The sequence below is a fragment of the Bos indicus x Bos taurus genome, chromosome 24, assembly GCF_003369695.1.
Source record: "Bos indicus x Bos taurus breed Angus x Brahman F1 hybrid chromosome 24, Bos_hybrid_MaternalHap_v2.0, whole genome shotgun sequence".
Classification (NCBI taxonomy): domain Eukaryota; kingdom Metazoa; phylum Chordata; class Mammalia; order Artiodactyla; family Bovidae; genus Bos; species Bos indicus x Bos taurus.
Genome location: NC_040099.1, coordinates 7,448,406 through 7,461,357, shown reverse-complemented (window position 1 = coordinate 7,461,357; position 12,952 = coordinate 7,448,406). Strand labels below are relative to the sequence as shown.

General features: G+C 45.0%; 1 protein-coding gene across 3 annotated transcripts in view; it reads right to left on the bottom strand.

Annotated features, from left to right (window-relative positions):
* Window positions 1–598: 598 nt before the first annotated feature.
* The window catches only part of RTTN (rotatin), a 118,189-nt gene continuing 105,835 nt past the window's right edge, over window positions 599–12,952 (bottom strand). For all 3 annotated transcript variants that reach the window (XM_027525761.1, XM_027525763.1, XM_027525762.1), the window contains 4 exons: window positions 9,216–9,483; window positions 3,135–3,238; window positions 2,032–2,101; window positions 599–911 (listed from right to left, as the gene is read on the bottom strand). In XM_027525761.1, coding sequence (XP_027381562.1) covers window positions 826–911; window positions 2,032–2,101; window positions 3,135–3,238; window positions 9,216–9,483 — 528 coding nt within the window. In that variant the 3' untranslated portion in view covers window positions 599–825. The remainder of the gene's footprint in view (window positions 912–2,031; window positions 2,102–3,134; window positions 3,239–9,215; window positions 9,484–12,952) is intronic.

The following is a 12,952-nucleotide window of genomic DNA, read 5'->3' as shown; positions in this document are numbered from 1 at the left end:
CCCCCTGCATGTGGTTTGCAGGATCTCAGTTCCCCAACCAGGGACTGAACCCAGGCCACAACGGTTGGAAGTGCCCAGTCCTAACCGGTGGACCACCAGGGAACTCCTGACCTTAAGTGCTGAGTTAAGAACTACATGTTGGTTACGAGTTATGTCCAGAGACCTCAACAGAGTTGGTCCCAACAGATTTCTCACATTCTTTTTCTTCATGATGTTCTGAGCTGAGACAGAATTTGAATCCAGGTGTAAATGACCATACATTCCACTTTTTCCTTTTTTTTTTTTTTTTGTTTTTTACTATACAGCATTTCAGAAGTTGAAAGGTGAAAATAATAAAATATAACACATTTATAAATCATATGGAAAGGAGTTAATATTACTAAAAATTGCAAAAATAAGCTACTCACCAAACTAAACACATTTACTACAAATATCCATTCACTGATGTGTATGTTTTGAAAAATAAGGATTTGTATTGACAAGAGCCAAATTTTACATACAATGTTTTTTTAAAAAAAGATCAGAACACAATGTCTTCTTTCCATTCCTCAAATTTATATTCATGAGACTGATAAAAGCCTGCAAGCAGAAACTGTTAGTCAATTTTCAGTTACTAAAAATATTTTATTAAATAACTGATAAATAAGATTTTTACAAAACACATTGCATAGAAAAAGGTAAAACTGCTTGTGTTCCCAGGACTCTCTACACCTTTTGTTGTGGAGGCTTAGCATGTCTTCGGGGATGGGTCTACACACAACTTGCTTCAAGGTTGGCTCACCTGTCCAGTGGCCGCCTGCTTCGGGGCAGAGCACCCCAGGGCGTTCATGAAGAGTTAAGCTGCTGCACAAGGTTTTCAAGACATTTCAAATAATAGGCACTTAGAGGGGTTTCTTCTGAGTCTGAGAAAGCTAAGACAGAAAGATCAGAGCACAGAAGAGCAAGTTTATTAAACTTCAGCACTGCACTGAGCAGCAGACACACACTCGCCGATGTGAACAGAACTGTGTGTAGCTTCCAGTTCTGTTTCAATCCTTGATGCGCTAGCACTGTAAGAATATTTTTAAATTTAATATTCAAAATACATTTTAAAAATTAAGACATTGTAAAATTTATCTTTAGTTAATGGTTTAGCCAAAGAATATAAACAAAAAATAATATAGCCCCACAATGGACACTCACTACCTATAAGCCCAAATGAATGTCTTGCTTTTTTATGTACCATCCCTAACACATAACTCAGTTATTCACTACCGACAGAAACTCATGGTCACAGCTAGGAAAAAAACCAAAGGGGGAAAAAAAAGCCAAACCCCCACAATCGAACCACTTACCACCAAAAAAAAAAAAAAATCACACTTTATAAAAACACAAATTAATAACCAATAGACACAGAATAGTACAGGAAAGACACAGTTCAGTGTCTTAACAGAAAAAAGGTTTAGAGAATAAAGCTTGTGAAAACTGGTGTCACTTAAAATGAAAAATGCCCTTCGAGAGGAAAACCCTGCCTCATACCATGATCACATCACAGGGCTGAGTGGGTGTAGGGACAATGGAATCTATTCTTGGAAGACTGTAATTCAGCTCCCTGACGTTGGATCAAAGTTTTCTGTTCAAGGTCAATTTTAATTGGGTCCAATTCTTATCACCCGAGAACACACTGCAGCAGTGGTAGCCATTGGCAGAAAGAAATTTGGTACAAGAAGAAAAAATGACCGAGAGAAAGACCACTGACATGTCTTAAGAAACTACTATGTCTCAAATATTCTCACCTATTACAGCATTTTATTACTGAAAAAAAATATTTACAGTGAAAAGCATGGATCAAATACTGGCCCACTTTACAATGCCTTCACAAAGAAGTCTGCTCCCTCACAATGCTTTCACAAAAAAGCCCCTCAGACGTCAGTGTAAAACATCAGTGTAGGAAACTGCCATTCTGCTGTGAACTGTCCAAATATTTCATTAATCAGGGAAGTCTGTATAGATTTCAAGTTTAACTATAGTCTCTTTAATAATAAAACTTACTTTTCTTTGCTAAGGAATATGCTTCTTCCACTCTTCTTTTTATTGATGGGTTTTTCAAAGTTGTTTTTGCCTAGAGATAACACAGAGCCATCCATCAGTCAGGCTTAGTCCCATGTGCTTAAGAGGCAGGACGGCACAGTGCGAACTCCGCACTCGTGGACTGCAGTATTCAACAAGACACTGCAGGAGAGAAGGAAGCAGCCAGAGAAGCCGGTCCGTCCCGCTGTGCCCCCCACTCCCCTCCCCGTGCAACCAGGTTCTTCCTCTGCTGTCCCATGCTCTTCCTTTCCTCCCCTTCCCCCACCTCTCCCCCAGTCTCAGTCTGCTACTTTCAGCTATGCCATCTTAGTTTCAGTGCTTCATTATTCCCTCAAGCCTCAGATTTCAGATCAACAATATGGAATATGAGCAGTTCGTCAGTTGCTCACGTATTTTTTGAGGGACTTCAAAATGCCCGAGCGTGTGCTGGGCCCTGGGGGTCAGGGGTGCCGGGGACAAGAGTGGCCTCTGTCCCACTATGTGCTGACCCAGCCAGCAGGGAGGGCAGCCCACTGACCAGGACCGCCCGGCTGCCTGAGCACCACTCGGGGACCTACCTGCTGGTCACCACTTAGCCGCCAGGGACACGGAGCTATCTCTCTGAGGAGTGAGATGTCTGCCATCAGGAGAGCTGAGGCCAGAGAACCTGCCTGCCATTCTAACAGGGCTGGCCCTACGAGAAGTGAGCTGACTTCAAAGCTCAGCAATGACATGTCTGGGAGAAAAGCGAATCCCACAATTGGATAAAAATTCACTGTCTGGCTGGATGTCAAGATGAATTTCTCCTGGACACATCTTTTAGGAAAAATGATTCATACTAACACTGCATGAATATGGCAAATCTAGTTCTATTAACAAGGGAGAATTCACCCAAGAGAAACACTTGGGACTGAGGCGCCTCCTATGGAAATGGTAACATGAGAGATTTCAACCAATGGTTTACTAATGGTTTGAACGCACAAAGGCAACACTGTCTTTGACTTTTTTTTTCCTTGCTGACACTCCTCTGATATCCCGAGAAGCTTGGCGTTTGCCCTGCAGGGACAATGATTTTAACAACTGACCTTCTGGTAATTGTGAATGAGAGCCCACAGTGCGGCTGCTCCAATCCTCTGAGCGTTTTGATTCTCACTTTCCAGACAGGCAGCGAGCACACTAATGACTTTCTCTAATAATAAACACACAAAAAAAGAAAGGGTCAGGCCCAGACAGTAGTATCAAATCTCAGACTAGTCAAAGATACCCACTTTTCACCCATCCAATACATACAAAGTTGGCAAAAACAATCTTTTACATCATGTGATATGTGGGAGGACCACCCTAAAACAAACTATTTTTAGAACAGGCGCAGAACCACAGAAGCCGTGGATGCTTAACTTTTTCGTCCCTAATTCAACGAAGCCACATCCCTTTAAAGACAACAACAGGGCAGAAATAAGCAATTACACAATGAGTTTATTAATGAACTCTTTGATCATAGCTGACATTTTCACATGCAGGAAAACAGAACTTGCTCTTAAGATAAATTATAAAGCCATTATACGAACATATCAATAGCAAGGGCTGCTATAAAAAAAAATCAAGAAATACCATATTAGCTAAGCCTTTTAAGAAAGGATTAAACATGTCAAAGGTATTTTTGTGTGTGGGTATGTGAGGTTATTTAAAGATATAACATATAGATACACCCTCTTTGAGCAAATCTAGCCAGAGTATGGAATCAAGACTTACAGATTATCTGCAGCAGCCTCCTCCTTTTAAAGTAGAGACGTCTAGCCCCAAGTAGACTGTCCAAGTGTTTCAGAGCAATACATGAATCCATTTTATTACTTAACTCTATCAAATTATTTTCCCTCTAAAATGAGTGATTTTTAAGACATAATGCATTCTTAGAGGTGAAACACTTGTTACTGGGAACTCTCTCCCTGTGTATGACTGAGGGCAGAGTCTGTGTAGAATCTGCTCACTGGAGAATATCCACAGTGCAAGTTTACTGTAGGGGCTCAATAAACTCTAGCTGGATGCAAGATACCATAATGAAAGCAAACAAGAAAGCCTCTTGATGAAGGTGAAAGTGGAGAGTGAAAAAGTGGGCTTAAAGCTCAACATCCAGAAAATGAAGATCATGGCATCCAGTCCCATCACTTCATGGGAAATAGATGGGGAAGCAGTGGAAACAGTGTCAGACTTTATTTTTCTGGGCTCCAAAATCACTGCAGATGGTGATTGCAGCCATGAAATTAAAAGACGCTTATTCCTTGGAAGGAAAGTTATGACCAACCTAGATAGCATATTCAAAAGCAGAGACATCACTTTGCCAACAAAGGCCCATCTAGTCAGGGTTATGGTTTTTCCAGTGGTCATGTATGGATGTGAGAGTTGGACTGTGAAGAAGGCTGAGTGCCGAAGAATTGATGCTTTTGAACTGTGGTGTTGGAGAAGACTCTTGAGAGTCCCTTGGACTACAAGGAGATCCAACCAATCCATTCTGAAGGAGATCAGCCCTGGGATTTCTTTGGAAGGAATGATGCTAAAGCTGAAACTCCAGTACTTTGGCCACCTCATGTGAAGAGTTGACTCATTGGAAAAGACTCTGATGCTGGGAGGGATTGGGGGCAGGAGGAGAAGGGGACGACAGAGGATGAAATGGCTGGATGGCATCACTGACTCGATGGACATGAGTCTGAGTGAACTCCGGGAGTTGGTGATGGACAGGGAGGCCTGGCGTGCTGCGATTCATGGGGTCGCAAAGAGTCAGACACGACTGAGCGACTGATCTGATCTGATCTAGAATTTTTAAAGAAATTTTAAGAAATTTAAAATGTCCTATAGGAAAAAATAAATAAAAAGCTGCTCCATAAAGTGAACTCTGTGCAGTAAAGGGACAGACGGAGAGGAAGGGAGGTATGGGCACTGCAACCTTCCCACCACCCACCCCCTCCTGCTTGACCACCTGCTCTGCGCTCTCTGCTTCTCCTGTACCATAACCTACAGGAGCCAGCCTACATAAATAGCTCTCTGGTGAAATTCATCATGGGAGGTCATTTCAGATGATGAAATTCATCATGGGAGGTGATGCGTGGCAGACTCTTAGGGAACAGCATCAACTGGGAGGCTGAGTTCTGTGTTCTCCATCTGAGTACCAGTCAGGGGCGTTTTCACACTTCGCAGCAAGCCCTCAGAACATATAACCTGTGGTCTATATAAGCTGATACAACTCCTCTGACCGGTTACTATCACTTACATTTTTAAAAGAAAGTACATATACAGGACAATTCAGGTAGTGCCCCCTCTGATAATGAAAGTAGTTTAAAAAAAATTTTTTTACTGTGAAATATAACATGCACACACACAAAAAGCATATAAAACATTTTTAAGTTTAACCAAGAGTTAGGCCGTGAAGTCTCACAGAAACATATAGATAATCTCTTATTTTTACTTATCTGCTTGGAATTATCTGAGTCTCCTGGATCTGTGGATTAGTGTCTGATGAAAACAGTTCTTGAAATGTTTAGTGATTGCGGCCTCAAACACTTTATCTCACTTCCCCTTTTCTGTGAGGACTTCACTGCACATGCAATCAGACTGCCCCAGTATGTCTACTCTGTCACTTAGCCTTTTTTTTTTTCCTTAACCCTTTATTCTTTAATCCTTTTTCATCTTTTTTTAGCTCTCTGTGCTACATTCTGGAAATTGTTTCCTGATCTATCTTTGAATGCTTAAATTTCTCCTCCACTACACCCAACTTGCTGCCAGACATGTATACTGAATTTTTAATTTTGGCTATTGAAGTTCTGTAACAGTCACCTGTCCAACAGAACTTCTCACAAGGATGGAAATATTTATATATCTGCAGTCTAATAAGATAGCCAATAGCCACCTGCAGCTAAGTGTGATAAATGAATTGCATATCTTAATTAATTTACACTTAAACACCTGTAAGGGGCTGACATTATCATACTCAATAGTGAAGTTCTGTTTGGTTCTTTTTTTCACATCTTTCAATTTTTTAGTTTCTCATTCCCTGCAAATACTTTCAAGCTTGTTGTTTACTTATCTAAATGCAGCATCACTAAAGTTGTTTTCAAATCTGTGTTTCACAATTCCAACATCTGAAGTCCAGGCAGGTAAGCTGGTGTTCTGCCCCTGCTGTTGCTGTTGATCTTTCATGCTGCCATTTCCCTGACATGCCTGCTGCTGCTGCTGCTGCTAAGTCGCTTCAGTTGTGTCCGACTCTGTGCGACCCCATAGATGGCAGCCCACCAGGCTCCGCCGTCCCTGGGATTCTCCAGACAAGAACACTGGAGTGAGTTGCCATTTCCTTCTCCAGTGCATGAAAGTGAAAAGTGAAAGTGAAGTTGCTCAGTCGTGTCTGACTCTTAGTGACTCCATGGACCGCAGCCTACCAGGCTCCTCCGTCCATGGGATTCTCCAGGCAAGAGTACTGGAGTGGGGTGCCATTGCCTTCTCCCCTGACATGCCTGGTCATCTTTAACTGTGAACTGGCTGATGCTTCTGAAAAAGTGTTTGTGGAGGTTCCCTGAGGCATAGGATGAACCTGTCCTCCGCCCGTTAGAGGGCAGTTCAACTGAGGAGCAGCTCCCACCAAGCCCATGGGCCGCTTGTCTGTGTGTCTCTGGGCTGAAGAGCTGTGAGGGGCGGTCTGCGTGGTGCCTGTTTTTCTGTATCATTGCCTGAATGAGGCTCAGGGCACCAATTTAATTCTGATTCACCTTCTTCCTTTGTGGCTCAGCTGGTAAAGAATCCACTTGCAATGAAGGAGATGTGGGTTCGATCCCTGGGTTAGCAAGATTCCCCTGGAGAAGGGAAAGGCTACCCACTCCAGTATTCTGGCCTGAAGAATTCCATGGACTGTACAGTCCATGCTGTCACAAAAGGTCAGACTCGACTGAGCAAATTTCACTTTCACCTTTTTCTAAGAGGTTAGCTCTTTGAGATTGCAGCTTAGTGTCTGCAGGATGGCCCACAGACTCGAGAGTCTGTCCCCGAGGACCGTCCCCTTCCCATTTGGCACTCGTGGGCCAAAGCCCGAGCACACGGGCTGGCCAACGTCCTCGGAGCGAAAGAGACTTCTCCAGACTTCTTACCGTCCTGGGCACAGACTGCCGATCAAAGTTGGCCTGGAAGTTTCCCACTATCTTCGGTTATTTGATTTTTTTTAAGGTGAATTTTAATATATTTTACCTGGCATGTTTTTGTTTTGCTCAGAGGAGACCTGGTCCGACATGACCAGAAACAAGGCACCCTCTGGATCTGTTCACACAGCAGTCGAGCCCACTGCCCACTCCACTCCAGACCACCTAAACCTAAACTGGATGTTGGCTGCTGCTAATCAGAGTCACGTGGCCTTGCCGGGAAGACCTTCCAGCCGCGTGACTCGGCCAAGCGCCTTCCTTCCTCTGGATCCCCAGGTGGAAATGGAGGCCACGCCTGGGACACGTCACGGAGAAACTGCACAGTCACTGCCTCCCAGCCACCTTGGAGGCCCCTCATCTCACGTCTGTGGGGCTGGGGAGGCTCCTTCTTCAAGCTCATGGAGGAGAGAGAACACTGCTGATGCAAGTGAAATGCTTAAAAATAAATCCTGAGTAATCCAGAAATGGAAGATGCAGGCTTCTCTCCTTCAGATCTTCCTGACCTTCTCAATAACAAAAATGCAAAGAAGAAACGTCTTTGATCCCCAAAGAAGAAACGTATTCTGAAAAAGGTGATGCTACCAGGCGACCGCAGAGCGGGGCAGGCACCTCCCAGAGGCTCTCGCGTCCCATGAGGCAGGGTCCTACTGCCACCGTCATCTCAGCAACGTGAGGACAGGGGGGCACAGTGAGGGAGGGAGAGACCGGGAAACAAAGCCACCGACACTCCCGTCGATCCCTCTCCGGGAAGCAGGTGACAGTTAATTCAGGTGAGTTAAAGGCTGGCCGAGCTTCTAGAATCTTTCCCTGAATTTCTAACAATTCAATAATTATCATCAGAAAAATAGAATCATGACTATACACAATAATGTAATCAGTTTTCTACTTGGGAAATACCACGTTTCGTAGAAAAACACTTCTAAGAAAAGATTAAGTGGAAGACATGAAAAGAGAATTAATACATCTGGAGCACCTATCACATTCCATAGACAGGGCTGGACACTTTATGTGTTAAAACTGATTTCTACCAAAGTCAGAAAGAAAGGGTTCTTTTGCAGATGAAGAAACTGGACCCAGAGAAGCAGCACCCGAGGGTGTGGCATCCAGCATCGGATACATGTGGTCTAGAGTCCACCTCCCCTCTATTTTTTTTTTTCTCGTGATAACACATCCCCTTATAAAACCTGAAATCACATACTCCTCACAGGAACAGCGTATGGCTGCAGAAACAGAGCACTCCATTTCTCCTGTTTCAGAATTTCTGAGTCCTCACTGATCCTCGCCTCCCTGTCCTGAGGGCAGAGTGAGGTCGCTGTGGGGCTCCTGTCACCATGTGCTCTCGGGTCCTCAACTCTGCAGCCTGGTCACTCTCTTCATCTCACGTGCCCCCCGGGGGCCCACTTGTGACAAGCACGATCAGAGCTGCCCCGGGTACACACAGCGAAAGAGACAGAAACCGCCTGACTCGTGAGACCTTCTGCTCTAGTGCGGGCACAGGAGGAATGCACGGATGTACACTGAACACACAGCATATCAGCTGGTGGTGACTCTCCAGAGGAAAATAAAACAGGGAAAGGAGGCAGAGAGAAAGAGGGTGGGGGAGGCAGGAGACGGGCATGGGGAGCACCAACCACGCGGACAGGCCATCTGGAAAGGCTCCAAGGGCGGGGCTGTGCCTGCCTAAAGGCACAAGAGTCAGAGGATCGGGAGGCTGGACGGGGGGGGGGGGAAGGAGGGGCCCAAACTCTCCCAGGAGCTGCCTCCTGCGCCCAGTGTGGCCCTCGTGCGGTGACCCGTGAACGCCGGGCGAGAGTCATGCCCGATCCGTTCCCACAGCCTCCGCCTCCAGCAGAGCCTTGAACATGGCTGGTGCTAAATGACCACCAGGCGGACTGTTTATAAAACTACTCTGTTTTAACCTGAACGGAACACGGTGTGGATAAGCACGTGTATCAGTGGATTCGTGCGGTGCACGAGGAGAGGACTCACCGTTAGCCAGGATCTTGGGCTTGTTGGCAGGACTGAAGCAGATGTTATGGAAAATAAGAAGGGGGATGGAGAGGCTGCTCTTGTGCTTGAACCTGCTCATCTCCGTGAGCAGGTCTAGACAGCCGTCCAGCCGCAGGATCACCTGCTGCCCGTCTTCTTCGAAGGACATGTTCAGTAGCAGCTTCAGCCAGAGCACGCTCAGGTTACTCAGATGTTTGTTTCCCCCTTTCGGCAACGTCAGAGACAGAAAGTTCTGCAGGAAGTTACTCTGTGGATAAATGCGGAGAACGTTACTTTACTTTCTCCGAGTCTTTCAGAATTACTTTCCGAGTCCCACAGAGATCAATTAGCCAGCATTCTGCTCCTGTTTTCCTTTAAATTAAAGAAACTTTAATTTCTCCTTCCTCCCAGTACCTTCCCAATACTCCATCGACACTGTTTCCAAGTAGAAGTGAAAAAGTAAAGGAGAACAAAATAGTGCTCAAATTTTAATTCCTACTAATCAATCCCTGACGATGGATAAAGCAACTAGTCAACTCAGTTATTTAGGATTGATCATTCAGTTTGGGGACTGTTTCGGGCATCTTGGGTTTTTCTCTTCCTGTTTGCCTTCCAGCAATTTTGGTACTCATTGAGAGCTATCCTACAGGGAGGAGAAAGAAACAAAACCCCAGTCAGTCTTGGACACCAGTTAATAACTGTGGTACTACCAAGGATATTTGAATCTTTATAGCTACAAGTGTGTTTTTTTTTTAATCTGTGGGTATATATCATACCCACTTTACCCAGCCGCTTTATCGTCACTGAAGATTTCTCATGGCTACATGTCATTCTTGTAAACTTAGAGCAAAGAAAGCTCCAGTACTTAACTGTAAGAGTCATTTCAACCTCCAAATAAAACCCCTTCCATAAACCACACCAAACCCTGGACTATGTGAAAGACAGTGACTTACTGCCTAGAATAATCTATATGCAACAGGAAAGAAAGCACAAAGGTGTCATCAAGAAGCAGCCTGGGCCAGCATGGGAACCAGTCAGACGAGTGTTTTGATCAGGGTACAGAAATAGGAACATTAACTTCCCCAACTCTCCAGGACACCCACGTCTCTTCCTGTTTAACAATCTACTCGGGCTTATTTTTTGGGTTCCTCTACACCTGCTGCTGCTGCTGCTAAGTCGCTTCAGTCGTGTCCGACTCCGTGCAACCCCATAGACGGCAGCCTGCCAGGCTCCGCCATCCCTGGGATTCTCCAGGCAAGAACACTGGAGTGGCTTGCCATTTCCTTCTCCAATGCATGACAGTGAAAAGTGAAAGTGAAGTCGCTCAGTCATATCCAACTCTCCTCGACCCCATAGACTGCAGCCTACCAGGCTCCCCTGTCCATGGGATCCTCCAAGCAAGAGCACTGGAGTGGGGTGCCATTGCCTTCTCTATACCTACATCAAGATTTTGGATTGAATCTATAAAATAAATTTAGCACTTTTATGTAAAAGGACTCTGACTGTGATAACAAAACAAGCTACAGGAGCCTTAGCCACCCTACCCAAGCACCAAGGAAATGGTCAAACTACATACACCCCGTGCTGTCCTGCAGCCATCACTCACGTCCGCTCCCCTCTCACCCAAACGAGGGCTGGTTAGATTCACCCCTTGCCTTTCCCATTCAGCCAGGTTCTGCCGTGACCTTGGAGACCTGGAGCTGACAACGGTGATAAAATACACAGCAGAGTCTTAAATCGAAAATAGGCTCTGGGTATTCCCCCTTTCTGCTGAGCCTAAAGACTTGTGAAGAACCCGCTGGCCAATGCAGGAGACACTAGAGATGCAGGTTCAATCCCTGGGTCAGGAAGATCCCCTGGAGTTGGAAATGGCAACCCATGCTAGTATTCTTGCCTGGAGAATCCCATGGACAGAGGAGCCCGGAGGGCTACAGTCCATGGAGTCGCAAAGAGTTAGACACGACTCAGAGACTGAGCATGCACACACACACACAAAGACGTTTTCAGACGACTTCCCACACTGATTAGGATGCAAAGAAATATGCCATGGTAGACAGATATTTTAGAATCTTAATTGTATAACAGCATTCGTGACATTTTCTGGTAACTAAACAAGTTACTGCTGCTGCTGCTAAGTCACTTCAGTCGTGTCTGACTCTATGCGACCCCACAGACGGCAGCCCACCAGGCTCCCCCGTCCCTGGGATTCTCCAGGCAAGAACACTGGAGTGGGTTGCCATTTCCTTCTCCAACGCGTGAAAGTGAAGTCTCTCAGTTGTGTCTGACTCTTTGAGACCCCATGGATGGCAGCCTACCAGGCTCCTCTGTCCATGGGATTTTCCAGGCAAGAGTACTGGAGTGGGGTGTCATCGCCTTCTCCAAAACAAGAGTTAGGGGAGGTGTAACTGCAAGTGTCTAGGGCTCATCATGACAGAGCAGCAGAGGGAAAACAACCTCACTGGCCCCTACCTGGAGTGGAGCCTGATCACACTGATATCAGAATATGCTGAAGTTTAGCAGCCAGATCAGAGATTGGGAGCTGAAATACTTTAGAAAGCATTTTGTTTAACCTAAATATTTTTTGAGTGATGGAACTGAAAATAAGCACCAGTCAGTCACACATCAGATCCGAGAGTAGCGCTTATGTTCCACTTGGAAATTCCTACTTCACTTCCTACCAACATGCTCTCCGTAAGGAAGTGGCAGAAAGCACTGTCCCCTCACCCCCAGGCTGCGCTTTCACACATGTGCAAGGACGGCAACCACAAAAATTCAGTCCAGGAGAGTCATACACACATACACACACACAACCAGATATCCAGCCATGTGCTAGGAAATAAACAGCTAAGGCTGAAGCAGGAGGTCCTCGATTTGCATGGAGTGAACGTTCCCACCATGGCTGATTTCAAGATACCACGATGATGTCAGCTGGACTGCAAAATTGAAAATGATCAACGAGACTCATGAACCAATGCTGAGTTAGCACAACATATCACTGAGAAAAGATCTTTCTTTAGTAAGGCTCTTTATTTAGAGATTGTACTCAAAGTGTATTTTTTTTTTTTTGAGGGGGGTGGTTGGGGTGATGATACAATAGAGGAAAAGGGGGCTCAATTCTTATGAGAGCTGTCAACTTTTTCAATTTATCTTGGCCTTCATGTAAATGAAACAGAAACACTCAAATGCCTGTGTACTATTAAGTAACAATAACCTGTTCATAATCAGATTTTAGGGATCTTCAAAACTAGGGATTCTGTTTATATACATCTAAATACAGTCTAACTGAACATGTGTAGCAGATTTTGTTTAAACCAGTCAGCCTCCTTTAAATAAGTGCCCTAAGTTAAAACCAGTGATAAGAATTCAAATTTTGGCACAGGAGTCCCAGAAGACTGAAAAACCACCTGTGTCTAAAGAAGTTAGGTCTAACCTGGGGAAAAAGGGCTGCAATTTCAAAAATCATTTGACAATGTCAACTGAACTGAAATTGTTACTTCTCAATTTGGTCTGTTTAAAGACCAATATATTACTTTTGGAATTCCCTTGTGGCTCAGACAGTAAAGAATCTGCCTGAAATTCGGGAGACCCAGGTTCGATCCCTGGTTTGGGAAGATCCCCTGAATGAGGGCATGGCAACACACTCCAGTATTCCTGCCTGGAGAATCCCCATTGACAGAGGAGCCTGGTGGGCTACAATCCAAGGGAACACAAAGAGTCAGACACGACAGAGCGACTAA